General features: G+C 32.1%; 2 protein-coding genes across 2 annotated transcripts; one reads left to right on the forward strand and one right to left on the reverse strand.

Moving 5' to 3' along the window:
• The first annotated feature begins 13561 nt into the window (after positions 1–13561).
• LOC132169302 (ankyrin repeat-containing protein NPR4-like) lies at positions 13562–16187 on the forward strand. The gene is made up of 5 exons (XM_059580357.1): positions 13562–13894; positions 14070–14222; positions 14809–15248; positions 15337–15591; positions 16179–16187. Exons 1-5 carry the CDS (start codon positions 13630–13632, stop codon positions 16185–16187), a joined length of 1122 nt encoding a protein of 373 aa, XP_059436340.1. The 5' UTR covers positions 13562–13629.
• A 1067-nt stretch (positions 16188–17254) lies between these two features.
• Positions 17255–18163, reverse strand: LOC132169303 (protein FAR1-RELATED SEQUENCE 6-like). The gene has a single exon (XM_059580359.1). It carries the CDS (start codon positions 18161–18163, stop codon positions 17255–17257), a length of 909 nt encoding a protein of 302 aa, XP_059436342.1.
• Positions 18164–20167: the final 2004 nt, after the last annotated feature.

Consider the following 20167-nt stretch of genomic DNA (forward strand, 5'->3'; position numbering starts at 1 on the left):
TATATGTGGATTCCTTAAACTTGAAATGCATGTAACTGGCTTGCAAACATTATTTGGGTTGTTAACTAATCTTAAAATCTTAGAAACAAAGAATGGCAATGCGACATAAGTGACTCAATCTCACACAAAAGCATAATATTGGTGGCCTACTATATGGAGAGGAACTTCTTGTAATGTTCTTCGATCTAGTATTAAATTACAACTGGGTATACGTACAATATGTCAGCTGGTCAGGTTACAAAAACTGAGTCGACCTCAGAGGAGATCATTCTCTAGTACGTATAGTAGTGGACAAGATAACGATCAAGAAGTATTCACTGCCTTGAAATCATTTACGTATCATTAGATGAGCCTGTCCAATTAAGATGAGGATTTTATAGAGAAAAGAACATAAAATATTATGCATTCATTTAAGGGAAAGGACAATATAGATAACTAGGACAGGAGATCTAGAGAACAAATAATTAAAAAAAATCTAAAGAATTATATTTGCATGGCAGTCAATTACAAAGGCAGACCAAGAGCCCTAGAAGTGGGCTCCTTGTTGAAAAACTTGTCTGTGTCTATCCATTGTTTCTTTATTCATACTCATTATTTAAAGACAATATTCTTTTCAGTTTTAATTATTTAGTCGGTTAAAAAGAATTATTTTGAAAAGAAAGTAGATTTTTTATAAATTTATCTAGTAGGTATTTGAGGAATATTCCAATTCTATAAATTTCTTTCTAAGATCATCGCATTAAGTTATTCACTACTAATAATGTAATGCCCTGAATTAATAAATGCATTATCAAAGCATTTATCACGCGATGCTACTACTAAATGTTTGCTTTCTTCCTTCCATCCTTCTCTCATCCTCCTTATTTTTAAAAGAGAAATGCTAGGTGTTTTTCTCGTCTTATATATGTGGATATTATTTTTTAAAAAAAAAAAACTAGCCCCCCTGGTCTCTTATCTGATTTTTAGAAAATAATATCCACTTAGGATTAATAGAAGGTGAGGAGAACACTTGGCATTCTCCTTTTCAAAATCACTATTAGATGTGAGCCCATGTGTGATCATGGGCTAATTAATATTTGGGAGTATTACGGTGGTTGAACTTCATTAACCAAAAGATCGCTCAAGAAATCAAAATCCACAAACGATTTGGCGTCAATTCTTGAGGAGCAAGGCTGAGCTATGCAAATATCTCTCGATAGGAGGAGGGAAAGGCAAGCAAAAACCCGCCTTGAAGGTCTCCTTGTTGAGGCAGATCTTGTGGAATCTGGCCGCCACAAGCGGTTCATCATCCATAACGGGAGGCCTTAGGAAGATGGTGTCTGAAATAATGAAAAGCGGGCAGAACTTGTTGAACTCCCATTTATGCACCTTGGAACTCCTATGATCAAAACTAATATTCTAAAAGATGAAATGTTCCATATTTTTTATGATAAATGCTACCGTTTCTCTTAGTATTTTTTCAGGTGTTCTCATAATTCCACGTGTATATTATTTTTTGAAAATTTTAAAATATACTTACTCTACCAGTCTTTTATATTTATTTTAAAAAACAATATACACACAATCAGGAGAATACAAAAAGATGAGGAACCCTACCAGTTCTCTTTTTTGGTATTCAAAAATATATTTTACCATTCAAATAGTTTAGAATAACTGGGAATTCGGTTTTATTTTAAAAATAAAAAATAAATAAATAAAAACTGCGGATTCCTAATCAATTGAGATTACCTAATAATCTCCAAACCATATGATTAAGAGTACTGGATCCACATCAAAATCTCATTGGGCCAACCAAATTTGCCCAACCCATCTTCAAGGGCTGCCACATCAGCAGGGTACTTTCAAAATTGCTCCCTTTAAACAACATTAATACTTTACATATCTGGAATTTTCTTTTTCTTTTTGTTTTGTTTAATTCAGGAAAGATAAAAATGCGTTAATGTTAAAAAAAAAAAAAAAAGGGAAATGACTATGAAGCGGTTCCACTGTCTTCCACCGTTGCAGCCTACTCTAAAAGTGAAGTGTTCTCCAAACTTGAGTCAAAAGTAACAGTTAGCGTGTGTGGTCTACATTTACTTCTCCACTTCATATATATCAGCAGCAGCAACAACTACTGGAAAGTTGGTTTCCGAATCAATACCAGAACTCTCTCTCTCTCTCTCTGTGAAAAGCAATGGAATGTTGTTCTATCCAAACATCATCGGATGTATGTTATCTTTGCAAGTATAGTGGGAATGGACTCCCAAGTTTTGCATTTTTCTCCACCTGCTCGATCTATTAGTAAAATTATTCATGTCCATCCATATTGTGTATTTTGATGTAAAATTTCTTCTTATGTTTCTGAATTCATATCTGGTCCCAATATACTTAGATATGTGATTGGGCTACTTCTCCTTGGACTGCCAAAAAAAAAAACCATCTTTCTAGAATTTTGATATTCGATACTCCCAAGTGTTTTTAGTAGAGTTTTCCAGTATATTACTGTATAAATTTTCATTTTATATGTAAAACTTGATTGTGTTTTCTTTCCTTAATTAATTTCAATGCTTTCAACTACCTTTTTCTGCAATATCTCAGATTGTTGGATGTTAAAATATTTGATTATATGATTAAATTTATTTATTTCTATTAGCTTAAGTTTTTAGGAAAATCGGTGATTTAACATGGAATTAGAGCTAATGATTCTGGGTTCAAATCTTGACTCCGTCATTCACCCCATTTTAATTAAATATTCCACTCATGAGGGAGAATGTTAAAATATTTGATTATATAATTAAATTTGCATCTTCCTATCCGCTTAAGCATTTATAACAAGTGGTGATTTATCATTAGAGATATTACTAAGGCGAGCACTCTGCTCCGTGAGTATTTCAAAAGAGTTAGAAAAGTTATTAGTGTCATGTCGGCCCAAAGGAAGGTGACATTCCTGACAGGGCAAAATATAGCCAATTATGATTTTGAAACCTTTTAAGATTGTGAAACTCATAGTTTCAAATACCGGTCAGTCTCTTCTATGTCCAATCAAGTGTGGAGAGGACCAAAAATAGTAACTCAACAAATTAAATAGAATAAAATAAATATTAGAGATCACTAATACACAAGGATGATACAAGTGTATTACACCAAATACGAAAATAATTCTCAATTAGTAGTATAGACTCTTTATTTCTTTGTCTATTACTCTTTCTCTTAAGTAGTTTTATGTTAGAATGTAATTTAAATGATAGGATCCTCCTAGATTAAATTTCACACATCTAATGATGTATATATCGCCATGTTAGTTAATATTCTCGAACATATCCTAATTTCCTTGATTTAGCAAGATAATAATAAAATGGGTTAATTAAACTTAACTATCATCAATTATCACTTATTTACATATTGTGCAAAAAAATTAGCAATGGTCACTCTCAACCCCCTTTAACTACCAATTGTTGGTCAAAAAATGATTTCATTAGCCGGGCTTTTTTTAGACCTGATATATATGCCTATTTTGCTCTCATATAGAGGAGGGTACATTGTTCATTCTCATTTTGGAGACTCCATTGCTCTCCAAGATGTTGGTAGAATATTGGATGTAGAATACTTGAGCCACGTGGTTTTGTCGGCTAGTAAGATTGACGCGTTGTTTTTTATTATATTCTTTGATCTCTATGTTAAATCACTAATTGTCTTAGAAATTTAAGTTGAAAGTAAATTGTTAATTTAATAATTTAATTTATAGGATAATGAATGATGGAGACGACATTCAAACTTTTGGTTTTTTTTTTCTCTCTTATACCATGTTAATTAAGTCACCACTTGTCCTTAACTTGATAAAAAAGTTATTGATTTATTTATTTAGTTTATATTCTAACACTCCCAATAAAATTATTACATCAAATCCATAAATTTGTTTTACAAAAATCTTCATTTTAGAAAAGAAATTAATAAATTTCAATGCTACGAAAGAAACAAAAAGTCAAACAATTTACTTGGAATCCACAAACTTGTGCGAACAATTTATGTACTTTTGTACTCATTCTTGACATACTCACATAATTCAGTATTCCATATACATACATGATACATAATATGAAATTCCTATGCCTAATTGCATATTTGATTTCATTTCTAAGAAAAGAAGAAATAAGAAAAACTAGCTCTAGCTTATGTTTAATAAGAAAATCTCGAGACAAGAAAATAAAAAAGGCATCGTTGAAGTGATTGACGGATTGATAAAGTTATTTAATTTATACGTTTCTTTTTCTTTTTTTCTTTTTTTTTTCCTAGTTGATAATTGGATCATTGTTTACATTATCTTATATTTTTTATGGATTAGGATAGGTAGGATTAAATGAAGGTTGTGAAAGAGGCTTGGAAGAAAGTCTGCTGCTTGTTCCATCGAATAGATAGCTAGGGAGGCCCTCCATTTCAAAAAGAGCCTGGTTACATCACTTTCTGTATTCTACTTTCACACCGAATTTCTCGTACATATCTCACCTTCGATCTTCATATGGATGCTGATTTGCAGTCTTCACACTGGTGCAAATGTACGAGTTTGATTTGTTATGTCCAATTGATAGAAATTGAATTCAAATTGGTTCATTTTGCTACAACATTTTAGTCTGGTTGTTAGTATATATTAAGAGTTGAGCACAATTCAGGTCTACAAGACTACAAGTATTTAATAATGGCGGTATAAAACATATTTGGCTTAGTGTCAGGGGAGGACCTAGCAATTGCCAAGAGCATGAAGAAATTCATAAATAAATAGGGAGTAAGTAAAATAAAAGAATACAAGGAGAGCATCTAACATTTCCCAATAGAGAATGAAGACACTAGCAAAGAAACGGCTACATTCTACTCTTATTTCTTAATTATATTTTTAATATAAAATGCTCCTATTTAAAAGATAAGACAAATATGGTAGATAAAGATATTATCAAATCATATTTAAATTCAATAAAATTTGATTATCTAGAACGCAGGAGATTAGAATCAAATTTGAAATCAATTACAAGCTGCTAGTATATTCTAATATCCCCTTAAATTCTATGTGGAAGTCGGTGGAATCTTGAGTTTGATATATTTTTGTTTTTTTTAATTTTTAATTCTCTCTCAAAAGGAAGATAGAGGCAGCTGACCATTGCGGTATGTGGCAGTGGTCAAATATAAGGACAAGCTTATACTTAAAATGGGCAATCTATAGGGCTTTAAATGTGCCTCGATCATGAAACAAGATCAACAAAAGCTGAATTATTAGGTCAACAAAGGGCCTAAAGATGAGTTATATGAACCAAACATAGGTCACTTGGCTTCTTCTTTTTTCTAGATTTCTTTTTTTCTTTTATTTGAAGAGGGACTAATAAACAACTAGAAAAACTGACTGTCATTTGAGAGAAGCTGAAACATAAGGACTAAACGATACTGTTGTTTGTTCTTTTGAGAAGACAAGCTTCAAATGATAGTGAAAATTATAGAGTAATTCGTAGAAGAGCATCAAGGAAGTGGGGGTGTAGTAGCTTAGTGGGTAGTCATTAGCCTTGTTTATGTTAATTAGTGCTACATGGGTATTTAGTATTCCGTTATTATGTTATGTTAGTGGGTATATGTGTTATGGGCTAGTGTACATGTATTATGGGTGGTTGTTAGATGTGTTGTGAGTAGTGGTTTGTAAGCCTAACTAGCATAAACCAAGAGTCTAGAGGTTGGTTGGAGGTATTGAATTTGTAATCTGACTTGTGTCTTTGTGGTTTGTCTCCAACCCTTTAGTAGAGTTCATTATCTATCAATTATTATCTACCTATTTATGTTCAATTTATTGTGGGTTCCTATCACTTTACAAACGAACAATCAGACCACATGGGTTGCGTTCACCTGAAACTAAAAGTAAATTTTTTAACTAATTTCCTGGAATCCGCCATATTTGAAGTGCAAAGGTGTTTCATAATCAACTCTTCAGCGTTTGGATCAAATCTCGATCTTCAGCGTTTGGATCCAAGTGCTTACAAAGTCCTGCAGGAAACCAATCAACCCTACACTCGGCCAAGCAAAGACAATCAAATCAAATCAACTAAAGTGTAAATCTGGAGTTGTTTTCACACCAATAAAACGTCTTCTTTGCGAGAAGCGGGCCATCCACTTATTCCTTTCACCATGATTAGCACGTCCACTTGGTCGCGGAATATAACCCCTCCTTCAGTCATCCTCAGCTTTCATCACTCTTTCCATAATTCACTTGGTTGTTTAACTTGTCACAAAATGATGAACATCTTAATATAAAACAAAAAAGAAATATGCACTATCGCAAAAGCCAAAAAGCAAAAACTCGCCTTAATTATGATGATTCATTAAATAAATAAAAAAAAAAAAAACAAAAGTAACAATGATTTTTTATATATAAAAATAAATAAATTTTAAAATAAATTATTCACTTTTTTTGAAAAAAAAAAAAAAATTGTTTATTTTTGCACTGTATTTGATTTCGTCTAGGGTACGTTTCTATTTAATTGAAAATTTTGTTGCTTGGATTTATCTTTGTGTATCTATATATAAATTTTTTACAACAGTAAATTGATTATTTTTATGTTTGTTTTTCTAATTTTTTTTTTTTTTTATTGAAATATAATAGGTATCACACCAATACGATTTTATGTTTTAATTCATTTGAATATTTTATTGAATTTTTTTTTTCGTTTTTGTGATTTACTCGGATTTTCTAGCATTTTTTGAAAGTGTTGAAAAGATTTATTTGATTGCATTAAATATTGAGTGAAATATGTGTTTTATTTTGTATTCAAAAGAAGATAGAAGATTTTGTTTATTTTACTATGTGTTTTTCTGAAATGATTAGAACTTTATGTGTTTTATTTGTATTGAAATATAATAAGTATCATATCAACAATATCAGAGTTTTCTACTAATTTTCTATTAATATTTTGATAATCAGAATTCAAGCTTTCTTCTTGCTATTTTTTTTTTCCTTTTATACTTTTCATTAAGTGCATGTTTGGTACACTTCAAAAAAGAAAAAGTACATGTTCAGTAATGTACTGGTATATAACATTTAGTATGTATTTTCATTAAAAGAGGCGTGATAGATTTTTACATACATCTATTTTAACTTATAATGAAAAGTAAAATGTGATGCGTTTAAGTTTTTGAAATTAAATTATAATGAAGAATCTAGCGCATAGCGCGAGTTATGTGCTAGTATATATAATAGCGGAATCACTTTTTATAGGTAGTCTAGAATTGTGACATATGGTGTGAACCAATTTTTTTAAAAGGTTAAACTGATTTTTTAAGGCATAATTTTTTAACCGATTTTTTAAGAGTAAACCGGTTTTTATTTAAAAAATCGGTCCTTAAATTAGCGTAATTAATGACGTTTAATTATATTTGAAGTTTTCCATATATAAATTATTCAATAAATTAAGTATTATTAATGTCAAAATCAAATATAGAAACAAATAATACAAATCAAATTATTTTGTATTATTATGCTTTTGAAAGTAAAAGAAGGCAAAAATTTATTTGATTATTATACACAAAAGGGAATTACGAAACACCTAAAAGATAATTAAGCATTGTATATGATGTGAGATGATTATTTGATTGCATTAATGTTGACTGAAAGATTTTTTATTATTTTGTTATGTACTCTTTTTAAGGCTCATAATTATATGGGTTTTATAATTTGTATTAAATATAATAGGCATAACACTAAAGATTCTTACTAACTTTCTGTCAATGCTTTGAAAATCACAATCCAAGTTTTCTTTTCACTATTTTTTTCTTTATATTTTTCATTTTAAACTATACATATGGGAACAAAGATTTTAACATATTTTAATTTATATGGATTAAACTAATTAAAGATAAAGGCCTTATGAAAGTAAAATTTTATGCGACTTATACATTTATGCAATATTCAGTATAATTATGTTGTGTAATATATTGGTGTATAACCTTTAATATGTATTTTTATTTAAATGGGTGTGATAGTTTTTCTTTACAGCTTATAATGAAAAGTTTGATAGAGATGCGTTTAAATTTTGAAATTAAACTATAACAAAGAATATCGTGCGTACTTTTTTCTACAACCAAAGTACTTTTTCGAATATTTATAATTATGAGTTTGATTTGTGTTGAAATCTAATAGGTATTACACCAACAATAATAGAGATTCTATCTCATTTTATACTAATGTTTTGATTAAGCAAAATTCAAGTTTTCTTCTTGCAATTATGAAAAGTAAATTTTATAATACTTATGAAAAGTACGATTATAATATTTTTAATTTTATAATTAAATTGTAATGAAGAATCTAGCGCATTGCGCAGGTTATAAGCTAGTTCACGTAATTCAGTATTCAATATACATACATGATACATAATATCAAATTCCTATGCCTAATTGCATATTTGATTTCATTTCTAAGAAAAGAAGAAAAAAGAAAAATTAGCTCTAGTTTATGTTTAATAAGAAAAAAATAAGAAAATCTCGCGAGAAGAAAATAAAAAAGGCATCGTTGAAGTGATTGACAGATTGATAAAGTTATTTAATTTGTTTCTTTTTCTTTTTCTTTTCTGGTTGATAATTGGATCATTGTTTACATTATCTTATATTTTGTATGGATTAGGATAGGTAGGATTAAATGAAGGTGGTGAAAGAGGCTTGGAAGAAAGTCTGCTGCTTGTTCCATCGAATTGATAGGGGAGGCCCTCCATTTCAAAAAGAGCCTGGTTCACATCACTTTCTGTTTTCTACTTTCACACCGAATTTCTCGTACGTATCTCACCTTCGATCTTCATATGGATGCTGATTTGCAGTCTTCAAACTGGTGCAAATGTGCGAGTTTGATTCGATATGTCTAATTGATAGAAATTGAATTCAAATTGGTTTATTTTGCTACAACTTTTTAGTTTGGTTGTTAGTATATATTCAAAGTTGCGCACAATTCAGGTCTTTCTTTTTTCTTTTTTTTCTTAATCAAGGCGGGAGAGGGGGAAAAGGGGAATGCACAATTCAGGTCTACAACTACATAATAATGGTGGTATAAAACATATTTGGCTTAGTGCCAGGAGAGGACATAGCAATTGCCAAGAGCATGAAGAAATTCATAAATAAATAGGGAGTAAATAAAATAGAACAAATTGAGAATGGAGACACTAGCAAAGAAATGACTACATTCTACTCTTATTTCTTAATTATATTTTTAATATTAAATGTTCCTATTTAAAAGAGAATTAGGGTAGGTGAAGATAATACAAATATGGTAGATAGAGATATTATCAAATCATATGATTATCTAGAAGGTAGGAGATTAGAATCAAATTTGAAATCAATTACAATCTGCTAGTATATTCTAATATCCCCTTAAATTCTATGTAAAACTTGGTGAAATCTTGAGTTTGATATATTTTTGTTTTTGTTTTTGGTTTTTTTTTTTTTTTATCTCAAGAGGAAGATAGAGGCAGCTGACCATTGTGGTAGGTGGCGGTGGCCAAATATAAGGACAAACTTAATTTAATACTTAAAATGGGAAAGCTATAGGGCTTTACATGTGCGTGGATCATCAAAAAAGATCAACAAAAGCCGAATTATTAGTTCAACAAAGGGCCAAAAGATGAGTTATATGGACCAATTCCTTTCGCAATTCTTTTCACGATCCATGATTAGCATGTCCACTTTGATCACTCTTTTCATAATTCACTTGGTTGTTTAACTTGTCACAAAATGATTAACATCTTAATATAAAACAAAAAAGAAATATGCACTATCGCAAAAGCTAAAAAGCAAAACTCGCCTTAATTATGATGATTCATTAAATAAAAAAAAAATAAATAAATAAATAAACACTGTAAATCAGGAAAGGATACGTGAGTAGACCAAACATACCCCTTCCATGAAAGGATACTTAGTTCCAAACTGCAGCTAATAATTATTTTATTAGAAAGATCAACTCATAACCCAGCGTCCAAGCACGCTCATTTAAGTAATTCCATCATGTACCATATTAGACATGTAATAGGGTATCAAGAAATTTATTTTAGAGTATGGTACAATCCCTATCAAATTAACATGCCGTTACTAAGAATTCTCATACTTTTTGGCAGCATATTTTAATGGTAGTCTTATAGTAGCGTGGAAAGCTAAACAAACCAGTAATCATTATAAAGTTTCCGCTTGTTTCGACGTAAAATGATTTTTATAAAATATTTTTCGTATTTTTTGGTGTTTGATGTGACGAAAAATAAGAGTCAATGGAAAACATTTTCGATTTGACAGAAAAAAGCTTCTTTTACTATCCGTAAAATGCTTTCCCTTTTTTAACACTGTAAATCAATTTCTGAGTTTGAGCTTCTCATTCTCAAACCACCAAGACTTCGCCGAGACAGAAAAATGCTAACGTGGCACTAACGGACGGACAACCAACGAAAAGATCTATTGTGTATATATATATATATATATATATTTGAGGTGTCATTTGTTTTTGGGCTTTGAATCAGGAAGTTTTCTCAAAAATTCACTTCATTTAATTAAGACAAATAATAAAATACTAACAATAATTATTTAACTAATAGCATGAATTTATGAAAATATAAACAATCATGATATTTACATTATGTAATGAATGAATAAGTTAATTGAGAAGTTCATAATAAAATTTGAATTAGTTAAAAAAATAAATGAACCAAGCGTGAAGAGAGTACCTAGTTCGGTGACAAGCTCAAACATGGCTCTTGTTTGAAATAAAACTAAATGAACCAGAGAATCTTAGTTTAATATGCAAGCGTGACCTACTAGCGAGGTGTAAATTAAATTAAATAGAAAAATAAATAAATCAATAATTTAGTGGACAGTGTTTTTTCTCTCTATATAATGATGAATCCTAGCGTGAACATCTACTCGACTCTTTAATTTAATCCTATCAAATTAAAGACACCCCGTTTCTTCGGAGGCTCTGAAGCTCAATCTGTAAAGGCAAGAATTGGAATAGTAAGTAATATCGTCAAGTACCTATCAGTAATAAATCTTCATCATAATTGTTATTATCCTCATGAGTTTAGCATTTTTCTCTTTCTCCTTACTATTATTCTTTTATTCCTACTTTTCTCTTCACCATAATTAACAAGCATCATGCCTTTTTTTTCTTCTTTCCGAATCTGTAAATCAAAATCGTGGTACTTTTGTCATGGTGGGTAATTCTTGTTTACTATTTAGCAAATCTGGTAGGAGAAAAGTTTGCGGAAACCAGAAGAAAAATGAAGAAAAGGATCAATAAGTTTGTTGTGACGGATCGCTTAATGCATGTGATTGTCCTGCTTAAATTTGATCTCGAATCATGACAAAAATAAACTACAACCAGCAGTGACGGACTAGGGCGGGGAATTATTAAAAGAAATTAGTCTTTAAATTTGTGAAAAAAAATATTCTAAGTCATGTTTTTTTGGTTTTTTTTTCTTTTCTTTTAATTTGGCCTCTTAAAAAATAAAAATTAAAAAAAAATTAAAAGAGAGAGAATTCAACCCAGTTTCGCCCTCTAAAGTTAAATTTGTAATTATGTCCCAAAATCCAAGGAAGAAAAGTACTTGAAATGATAAAGAAAAATGAAAAGAAAAAATTACAAAATGCATTTACTCTTGAATCATTCCTCTCTCTTTCTATATCTCTAAAAATGTTCATATGTCAATTTTCTATTAAATTTATTTTTATAAAACCAGAAAAAATAAAAATAAAAATAAAAATAAAATTGAAAGAAGATATCTAACCATGCCTCAAAATGGAGGACAACAGGTAAACGATAGAATTGCAAATGAGTGAGGCATCTCAACGCAATCTTGGAAGCACTTCGTCTGGGCAAAGATCCTCTTCTACAACAGCGGATTCCGCTAGCACCTCTAGTGGAGTTGGTTCTATTGCATCGTCTTCCGGTCCACCGGATTCTAATGACGCTGGAGATTCTGGTAGTCACTTGATTACGATTGAGAACTCGGACACAACTAATGGGAGTAAGTGCCTCTCTCTCTCACTGGTCACAGAACAGGAGACCGAGTTTAATTTGTAAAAGTATTGCAAATGCTTTATATATATATATATATATATATATATATATATATATATATTGCAAAAAACTGCGTTGTGAATGTTCTCTTAAGCACCTTCTGCATATATCATGCACCTCTTCTGATTTATCATAGGCCAAAATTCCAGAGAAAATCTTCACCATAATTGTTGTTATCATCATGAATTTAGCGTTGTTCTCTTTTTCTTGCCATTATTCTTTTATTCTTAACTTTGTATGTGTATATTGTTTCAATTTTTAAGTACACAAACCAAGCATCATGCCTTTTTTTTCTTCTTTCGAATCCTTAAATCAAAATCTTGGTACTTTCGTAATATGGTGGTTCTTATTTACTATTTAGCAAATCTGGTAGAAGAAAAATATCAATTATAAGCTTGTTGGGAGGGATCGCTTAATGCAATGTGATTGTCCCGATAAAATTGGACCGCAAATCATGGTAAGAATAAACTACAACCCGTACGTGAGGGACTAGGGCGGGGGGATTGTTAAAAAAAATTAGTCTTTAAATTTGTTAAAAATATATTTGAAGTATTTATTTTTTACTTTGTCCTCTTAAAAAGAAAACTTGTAGTTTAGGTTGTGTAAGTTGAAGGAAGAAAACTTGAAATGAGCAAGAAAAATCAAAAAGAATTACAAAATGAATTTACTCTTGAATCATTCCTCTCTCTCCCTCTAAATCTTTAACTTGTACATTTCTCAATACATAACTTATCTAAAAATGTTCATATTTCAATTTTCTAAATCGGTGTTAACTTTATTCATTTACATCTCATATAACTTCCATGTAATGTAATTCTTATGTAAAATAATTCTTAAAAAATTAAAAAACACAACTTCTTCAAGTCACTTAGGAACTTAAGGGAATATGAAATGAAAAGAATCAAAATAAATGTTATTAAAATTGAGTTTATTATTCAACGACCAAAAAAAAAAAAAAAAACAAGAAAAAAGATGGAAGACGGTGCTACTTCTTCTAGACAAGCTATCCGTCAACCAATATCATCTAATACAAGGCTACAGCAGGTTTCTATAGCTCTAGTTCTCCTCCTAAAACATCGTCTTCTGACGAATCTAATGCAGTCCATCATGGAGCCGCTCCTATTATCCCAATTACGCCGAATTCAGTAATAACTCCAGCAAGCAATAATTCACCAGGACAGTCCTCAGACCCAAATGATGAAGATCTTGAAAGTAAGCGTCTCTCTCTTTCTCTTTGGTAAAAGTGTTGTGATTGCTTTTATATATATATATCTTGCAAAAAAGTGCATCGTGAATGTTCTCTTCAGCACCTTTCTGCATATATCTGCAGCTCTTCTCATTTATCTTAGGCCAAAATTCCAGGTGATCAAAGAACATTAGATCGCTACCGTCCCCTCCGTCAAGCGGTCACAAAAGGTGATTGGCCGGCTGCTAAGGCATTTTTAGACAAAGACAACGACTGTGTTCGAGCATCCATAGCAACTTATAAAGCGACAGCACTCCACATTGCGGTGGCTCACCAACACACCACTTTTGTAAAGAAATGGTTGGAATTGAGGATATTGGAGCGGGGGGACATGGAATTGAAAACCAATTATGGATTTACTACCCTTCACACTGCTGCCCAAGTAGGAAACGTCAGCATTGCTAAGCAGCTTGTGATAAAAAACAATGAGTTGCCATCGATCATTGATCACGAGGGAGACACACCACTCATTGTTGCAGCTTATATAGGACAAACAAACATGGTCTCGTATCTATTCTCTGTGACTCCTCATGAACAGTTTACGAAAGCAAAACGCATTGAGCTCCTTGGTCATACTATCCGCAATGATATGTATGGTAAGCCCTACATCTGACTATAACTTTGTTTGGCGAATTTGATGTAGTTACACAAGTTGGATGGAGTTACCAGTTTTATATATTGCAATATTAGTGACCATATACTATAAGCATTATTTCTTAACCCACCTTTCGACAATTATCAAATTAATGTGCTGTTTCTATATATGGACAGATATATCTTTGAAAATTCTGAAATTGTATCCAAACATAGCAAATGCCGACACTGAATGCTGGCGGGAAGGGTTGGAAACGTTGGCCAAGAAACCATTCTCAATTGGCAGCGAAAGAGACCTATCATTCTGGAAAAGTCTCTTAAAGTACTCCTGTTAGTTTTCCTCCAACCCAAACTTCTTTAATTGAAAAGATACGACATGTCCCAAGTAAATATAGTTCTTTTATTACATTAATCACAACATGATGACAATTTTACTCATATTAGCTTGGCATGGGAAAATACTCTTATTTGATTTCATCAAATCTTTAGATGATATCTACTTCTAAACTATGGAAAATTTTATGCGATTATAAGTTATTTTCTATTCTATATGTCTCATCAATCTTTTGTAATACTTGTACGCAACCGTTGCTTTTATACACACACAAGAAAATAGTGACTACTATTTTTCTTTTTTGGCAAAAGCTAGCATTTCTCTTTTACTTAAATTCAAAAGATATAAGAGATTTAAAGTGCCTGGGTTTTGCAGAAACAAAACTTGTCTTAAGAAGTCAATAATTAGGACACAAATAGCCGCATCTAATGCTTTAGTTATCTTTGCATTTTGATTTTATAAAGCTGTCAATATAATTTCTTATTAAGGATATTCGTAAACTAATTGAATTTATAGATGTAATATTTCTTTATTACCGAACCATTTCTGATTTCTAAATAGATTCTTTTCTCAACACCATAGGTTTCAAAGGGATCTATAACAAAGCTTTCATGAAGGCATCAGCCCATCAATTGGTTAAAATACTTTTGAGAAAGGATGGAATTCCAGACAACCTGATCTTATCAAAATTGATTCTCAATGATATGGCTTTAATTTTTGAAGCTGCAGAAGCTGGAAATGTTGAATTTCTAATTATAATTTCAGACTCTTATCCTGACCTTATTTGGAAACTAAAGGAAAATAACATGAGTATATTTCACACTGCTGTTTTACATCGGCAAGAGAGTGTGTTCAATCTAATATATGAGATAGGTGATCCCATGAATAGCATTGCATCCTATGTTACCAAAGATGACAGAGAGAACATGTTGCATTTAGCTGGAAAATTGGCTCCTTTAGATCGACTAAATATCGTATCAGGAGCGGCCCTTCAAATGCAACGGGAGTTGTTGTGGTTTAAGGTGAGTAATAATATTATTTCTTTTTTCTTCTGGCTGCATACATAACGGTTCAACTGTTACCTATCAATTTATATCTTGTCAACTGTAGGAGATAGAAAATATTGTCCCGCGATCATTTGCGAAGAGAAAGAATTCGAGAGGAAAAACACCTAAGGAGATATTTGGAGAGGAACATAAAGATTTGCAGAAAGATGGTGAAATGTGGATGAAGAACACAGCAAACAATTGCATGGTCGTCGCAACATTGATTGCCACTGTGATGTTTGCTGCAGCATTCACAGTACCAGGTGGCAGCGATCAAACTAAAGGGACTCCTATTCTTTTGAGAAGTACCTCATTTATGGTATTCTTTATATCCGATGCAATATCATTGTGTTCCTCTTCGACTTCAATAGTAATTTTCTTGTCAATTCTCACGTCACGTTACACGGAAAATGATTTCTTAAAGTCAATACCTTTAAAATTGTTGTTTGGACTTACCACACTCTTCATTTCCATTGCGGGCATGATGGTAGCCTTCATTGCAACTTTCTTTTTGGTGTATACAAGAGCATGGGCATGGACTCCGGTTGTTGTAATCACTTTGGCTGGTATCCCAATTATTTCATTTGGTCTACTACATTGGAAAATTTGGGTTGATATATTCCGCTCAACATTCAACTCTAGATTTCTTTTTCAGCCACATCAACATAGACTTTTCTAGCGGAAGATGCCGATTGGAGAATTGATCATCCAAAAATACGAAGTGGAAGGCAAAGGAAAAGGAAGAAAAGTTGTTGGAGGTTCACAACATATTAAACAAGGAAGGCCAAAGGAAGAATTGATCGCAAATAAAGACTTTGGATTGATATATATTGTTTGTCTTAGCTATTCCATTTACTGTGATGTATGCATACTAGCATATAACCTGTGCATTTTTCATTATAATAGAATTCTTAAATATTTTTACAAAAAAAGTCTTAGAAGATAATAGCAAAAAATATAAATAATAATAATAAAAAAGAAAGAAAATAAAGGTATGACACCCATAGAATATATTAGGATGACTAAGACTATTTTGGTAGAAATATTGGTTTTAAATTGAATCAAATATATTTAATATGTAATCTTATATTCTTATTTTGAATTGAGAAGTGATTGGTTATTTGGACTAGATGATTTAACATTTAAGATTCAATTAATTTGACTAAAAGAGAAACAAATTAATTAAATATGAATAGTGTGAAATTTATGTATGTGGTTCGGATTATATATGTACAGCGAAGAACTAGTTGGTTATGGCATGCTTACTAAATAATAAAAAAGATTTTATATATATGCATGTTCAGGGATTTTCTGCCATTGTGAAAAATCCACATAATGCCTCAAAATCATGCCTCAAAATAATGTCTTGCCACGATCCAAAATCATCACAAAAATAAGGAGCAATTTCAAGTGGTCTACATTGAGTTACAAAAATCCACATAAAGTGGTCTACATTGAACAATTTCAAGTGTTCTACATTGAGTTTCAAAAATCCATATAAAGTGGTCTACATTGAACAATTTCAAGAAACAAGCATTCAATTCAAAAGTAAGATCCAACAAGCAAAATTAGCTTTCATCACACTTCCAAGCATTCCACTCAAAAGTAAGATATGCTTTTATAGGACTTGAGACTTGGTGACTATGAATTCCATTGGGCCTGAAAAAAGATACTTCAATGCATAAAAACAAGGATATCGGTTACAAAAGATAAACGGAAATAATATAAAAATACTTGCGTAACTACATTATTTTGAGTTCCAATTACATGACCATGCTGAATATCGGTTTCAAAAGGAAACATAGTTTCATTTGTATCTAGTTCATCTTGTAGCGATCTTTGGCAAGTCTTCAATTAATAAAGAATTAAAGTATGTTAGAAAAAACTGCTAATATGAATAATTTAACAAATGCAATAGATCAAAATTAGCAACCTGTTTTTTCTTCTTGTTTGGTTTGGGCTTTGTGTTACCCGGCTTTGTGTCACCCGGTTGATTCTTTATTCCTTCTGACTTCCTCACCACCACTTTTTGCAACTTCAGAAACTTTCCTTTTTGATGCTCGCTTCCCTTTAGTACAAACCACATAAGGATTAAGTACGTTTTGACTTTCCACTGCCATATCACTGGACACATTACCGATAATAGATGCATCTGGGAGTGATTGGGAAGGTGGAATTTGCTCACTCCTTGGTCCACTTAATTTCTTATAACACTCTAAAACATGATTTTTCACTATCGTGTAATTGTCCACGGTTGTCGCTCTAATTGATGCTAACTCCAACATATCTTTGCATAGGTCGGAATAACGTTCTGCAGTAAGGTTGCCAATCAAGGAATCATAACTACTTTTGATAAATTGATGTTTTCGATTCAAGTCCTTCCTCCATCGGTTGAGAATGTATTTTTCTGGCAATACTGTAACATCAAGTGTGGTCAATATACATATTGCATGTCTACACAAAATTCCTCTTGATTCAAAATTGCAACAACAGCAGTTCACTTCACATGAAGCTTCGTTATAGTAAACATTAAAGCATACTTTTTTTGTGTAGGCATCATTCATTTCTACTCGTTCAGTCACTTGATAAGTACTAATTTCACCTTCAATTTTTAGAAGCAAGCTAGTACAATAAAACACCTCCCTAATCTCCTCTTGCACTTCTTTGACCTTTGCATGGGTGTAAAGTTGCTGAAATTGCTTCTCCAAAGAAAACCTGCTTACACATGAAATCGTGACATTAAAAGAATGGAAATCAGCAACACTCTCATTCTCAACTTTCTTACACAAAGCATTATCGTATTGATCCACAAATTCCTTCAATGTGGTCGACGAATACATGTAACCATCAAAAAATGCATTCATATTTTCACTACATTGTGTGGTAGTCATGCCGACCCAAAATACACCTTTCAAATATGTTGGTACCCAAAATGTCCGCTCACTATATAAGCTACACAGCCACGCATTATCCTCCAACCTATAACACTCCAGTAAACTTTGCCAACTTGAGTCAAACTCATCACATGTCTAAGAATCGTATACACAACTTCTTAGGGAACTCTTAACAGCATGGTACTGTGAATGTGATCCAAATTTATCAGGAATTTTTTTCAATATATGCCATAAACAAAATCGATGTCGAGCATTTGGGAAAACTATATTGATTGCACTTTTCATAGCCCTATCTTGATCTATTATAATTGCCATTGGCGATCGACCGTTCATGCATTTCAACCAAGTCTCAAACAACCATGCAAATGTCTCTGTATTCTCACTTGGTATTAAAGCTGCCCCAAAGAGTATTGACTGCCCATGATGATTTACTCCCACAAAAGGAGCAAATGGCATTTCGTACCTATTAGTCAAATAAGTTGTGTCAAATGTAATGACATCCTCAAAATCTTCATACGATGCCCTACTTCGTGCATCAGCCCAAAACACATTTCTCAACCTACATTCATCATCCAAATCCATCTCAAAGTAGAAACCATCATTTACTTCTTGCATTCTACTAAAATAGCCACAAAGTGCTTCGGCACCTCCTGTGCCTAGGCATAGACGTCTTGACTTGGCAATAAAATTAGAACAATCTTTTTCTCCAAATGCAAGATTCTCATTTTCACTAGTGAGTTATAATTATTATTCATTCTTATTCCCGCTCTATCATTTATGTCAAGCTTTCTCTTCGCAACAGGATCCAAATCCTTATTGCATCTAAAAAATCTCACTTGACGTGGGCTTAAATGATGATTTTGCTCAGTACGTACACTAGTCACACACCGTTTTGTATCAACTAACTTCACATTAAAATTGGCCTTACACCCTGTTCTGATTGATTGACTAGGCTTACAAAAACTATTACTTGAGCTGGGTTTTCTACTTCCATGACGAGCAGATCCTAGAGTAAGGTAATGTGCATGCCCTTTTTCATCCTTTTTAATCCTCTTTTGTACCACCCCAAAACCCTCTTTCTTCGCATAACTCCTATAGTAAATATTAAGTTCGTTTATGGAGCTAAACGCCATTCCTTTTTTAGGTGTGTCAACATTTTCAACTTCATCTATGAGCTTCAACACGGACTTGCCATTGCCCACATTATCTTCCGACACTAAATCAGCTACAATTTCATTTTCAACAATATCAAAACAAATAAAACAAAATTTAGATGAAGTAAATACGAATAATAACATTTACTAAATTATGCTACAAGAATTAAATGAAGATGAAAAGGCCCAACATACCATTTTGGGGGTCCATTTCAAGGGGAGACGGAAAATGGATTAAAACGGTGGGTTGGAGATTCTGAAATTTTGGGATTTTGACGATTGTAGGTCGTCGTTGGAGATTGTGCTGGCTCGTCGTTAGTTTATATGGTTGGCTCGTTGTCACTGAAATTTGGGGATTTTGACCGATGTAGCTCCTCGCCGAAGATGTGGGTGGCTCGCCTTCGTGGTCTTCGGAGGCCGGCCGTCGGTGAGGGGAGAGCTAGGGAGGAGGAAAGAGGAGAAAGAGAGAGGGGGAGAGATTTGTGTGAGGGAAGAGAGGAAAACAAAGATGTTTTCTAATAGGGGAGGCGACCACGAAATGGGGAAGAGAGATTTTTCTAACCTAACAAATTATTATTAAAAAAAAAAAAAATGTGACGTGGCCTTTGCCACATCAGTGTTGGTGGACGATGGGCTGATTGTGGGGAGCCGAAAATCTCTACTCTAGTCCATAATAGCACTCACATCAGCATCCGATTTTTCATGCAACTTAATTGTGAGGTGATGTCCAATTAAGGAATATATATATATATTGGAATATTTTATATTTTCTAAATTAGGTTTATTAATATTTTTCTTAACAAGTTATTTCTCTTTATATTAGAATATTTTTATTGTCCGTTATTAT

Source organism: Corylus avellana, chromosome ca2, assembly GCF_901000735.1.
Source record: "Corylus avellana chromosome ca2, CavTom2PMs-1.0".
NCBI lineage: Eukaryota > Viridiplantae > Streptophyta > Magnoliopsida > Fagales > Betulaceae > Corylus > Corylus avellana.

Coding starts and splice junctions, on each gene's coding strand:
- LOC132169303 (XM_059580359.1), bottom strand. CDS start 18,163: ATGACTACCACACAATGTAGTGAAAATATGAATGCATTTTTTGATGGT.
- LOC132169302 (XM_059580357.1), top strand. CDS start 13,630: ATGGAATTGAAAACCAATTATGGATTTACTACCCTTCACACTGCTGCC. Junction 13,895..14,069: donor TATCCGCAATGATATGTATG/GTAAGCCCTACA, acceptor ATATATGGACAG/ATATATCTTTGAAAATTCTG. Junction 14,223..14,808: donor AAGTCTCTTAAAGTACTCCT/GTTAGTTTTCCT, acceptor TCAACACCATAG/GTTTCAAAGGGATCTATAAC.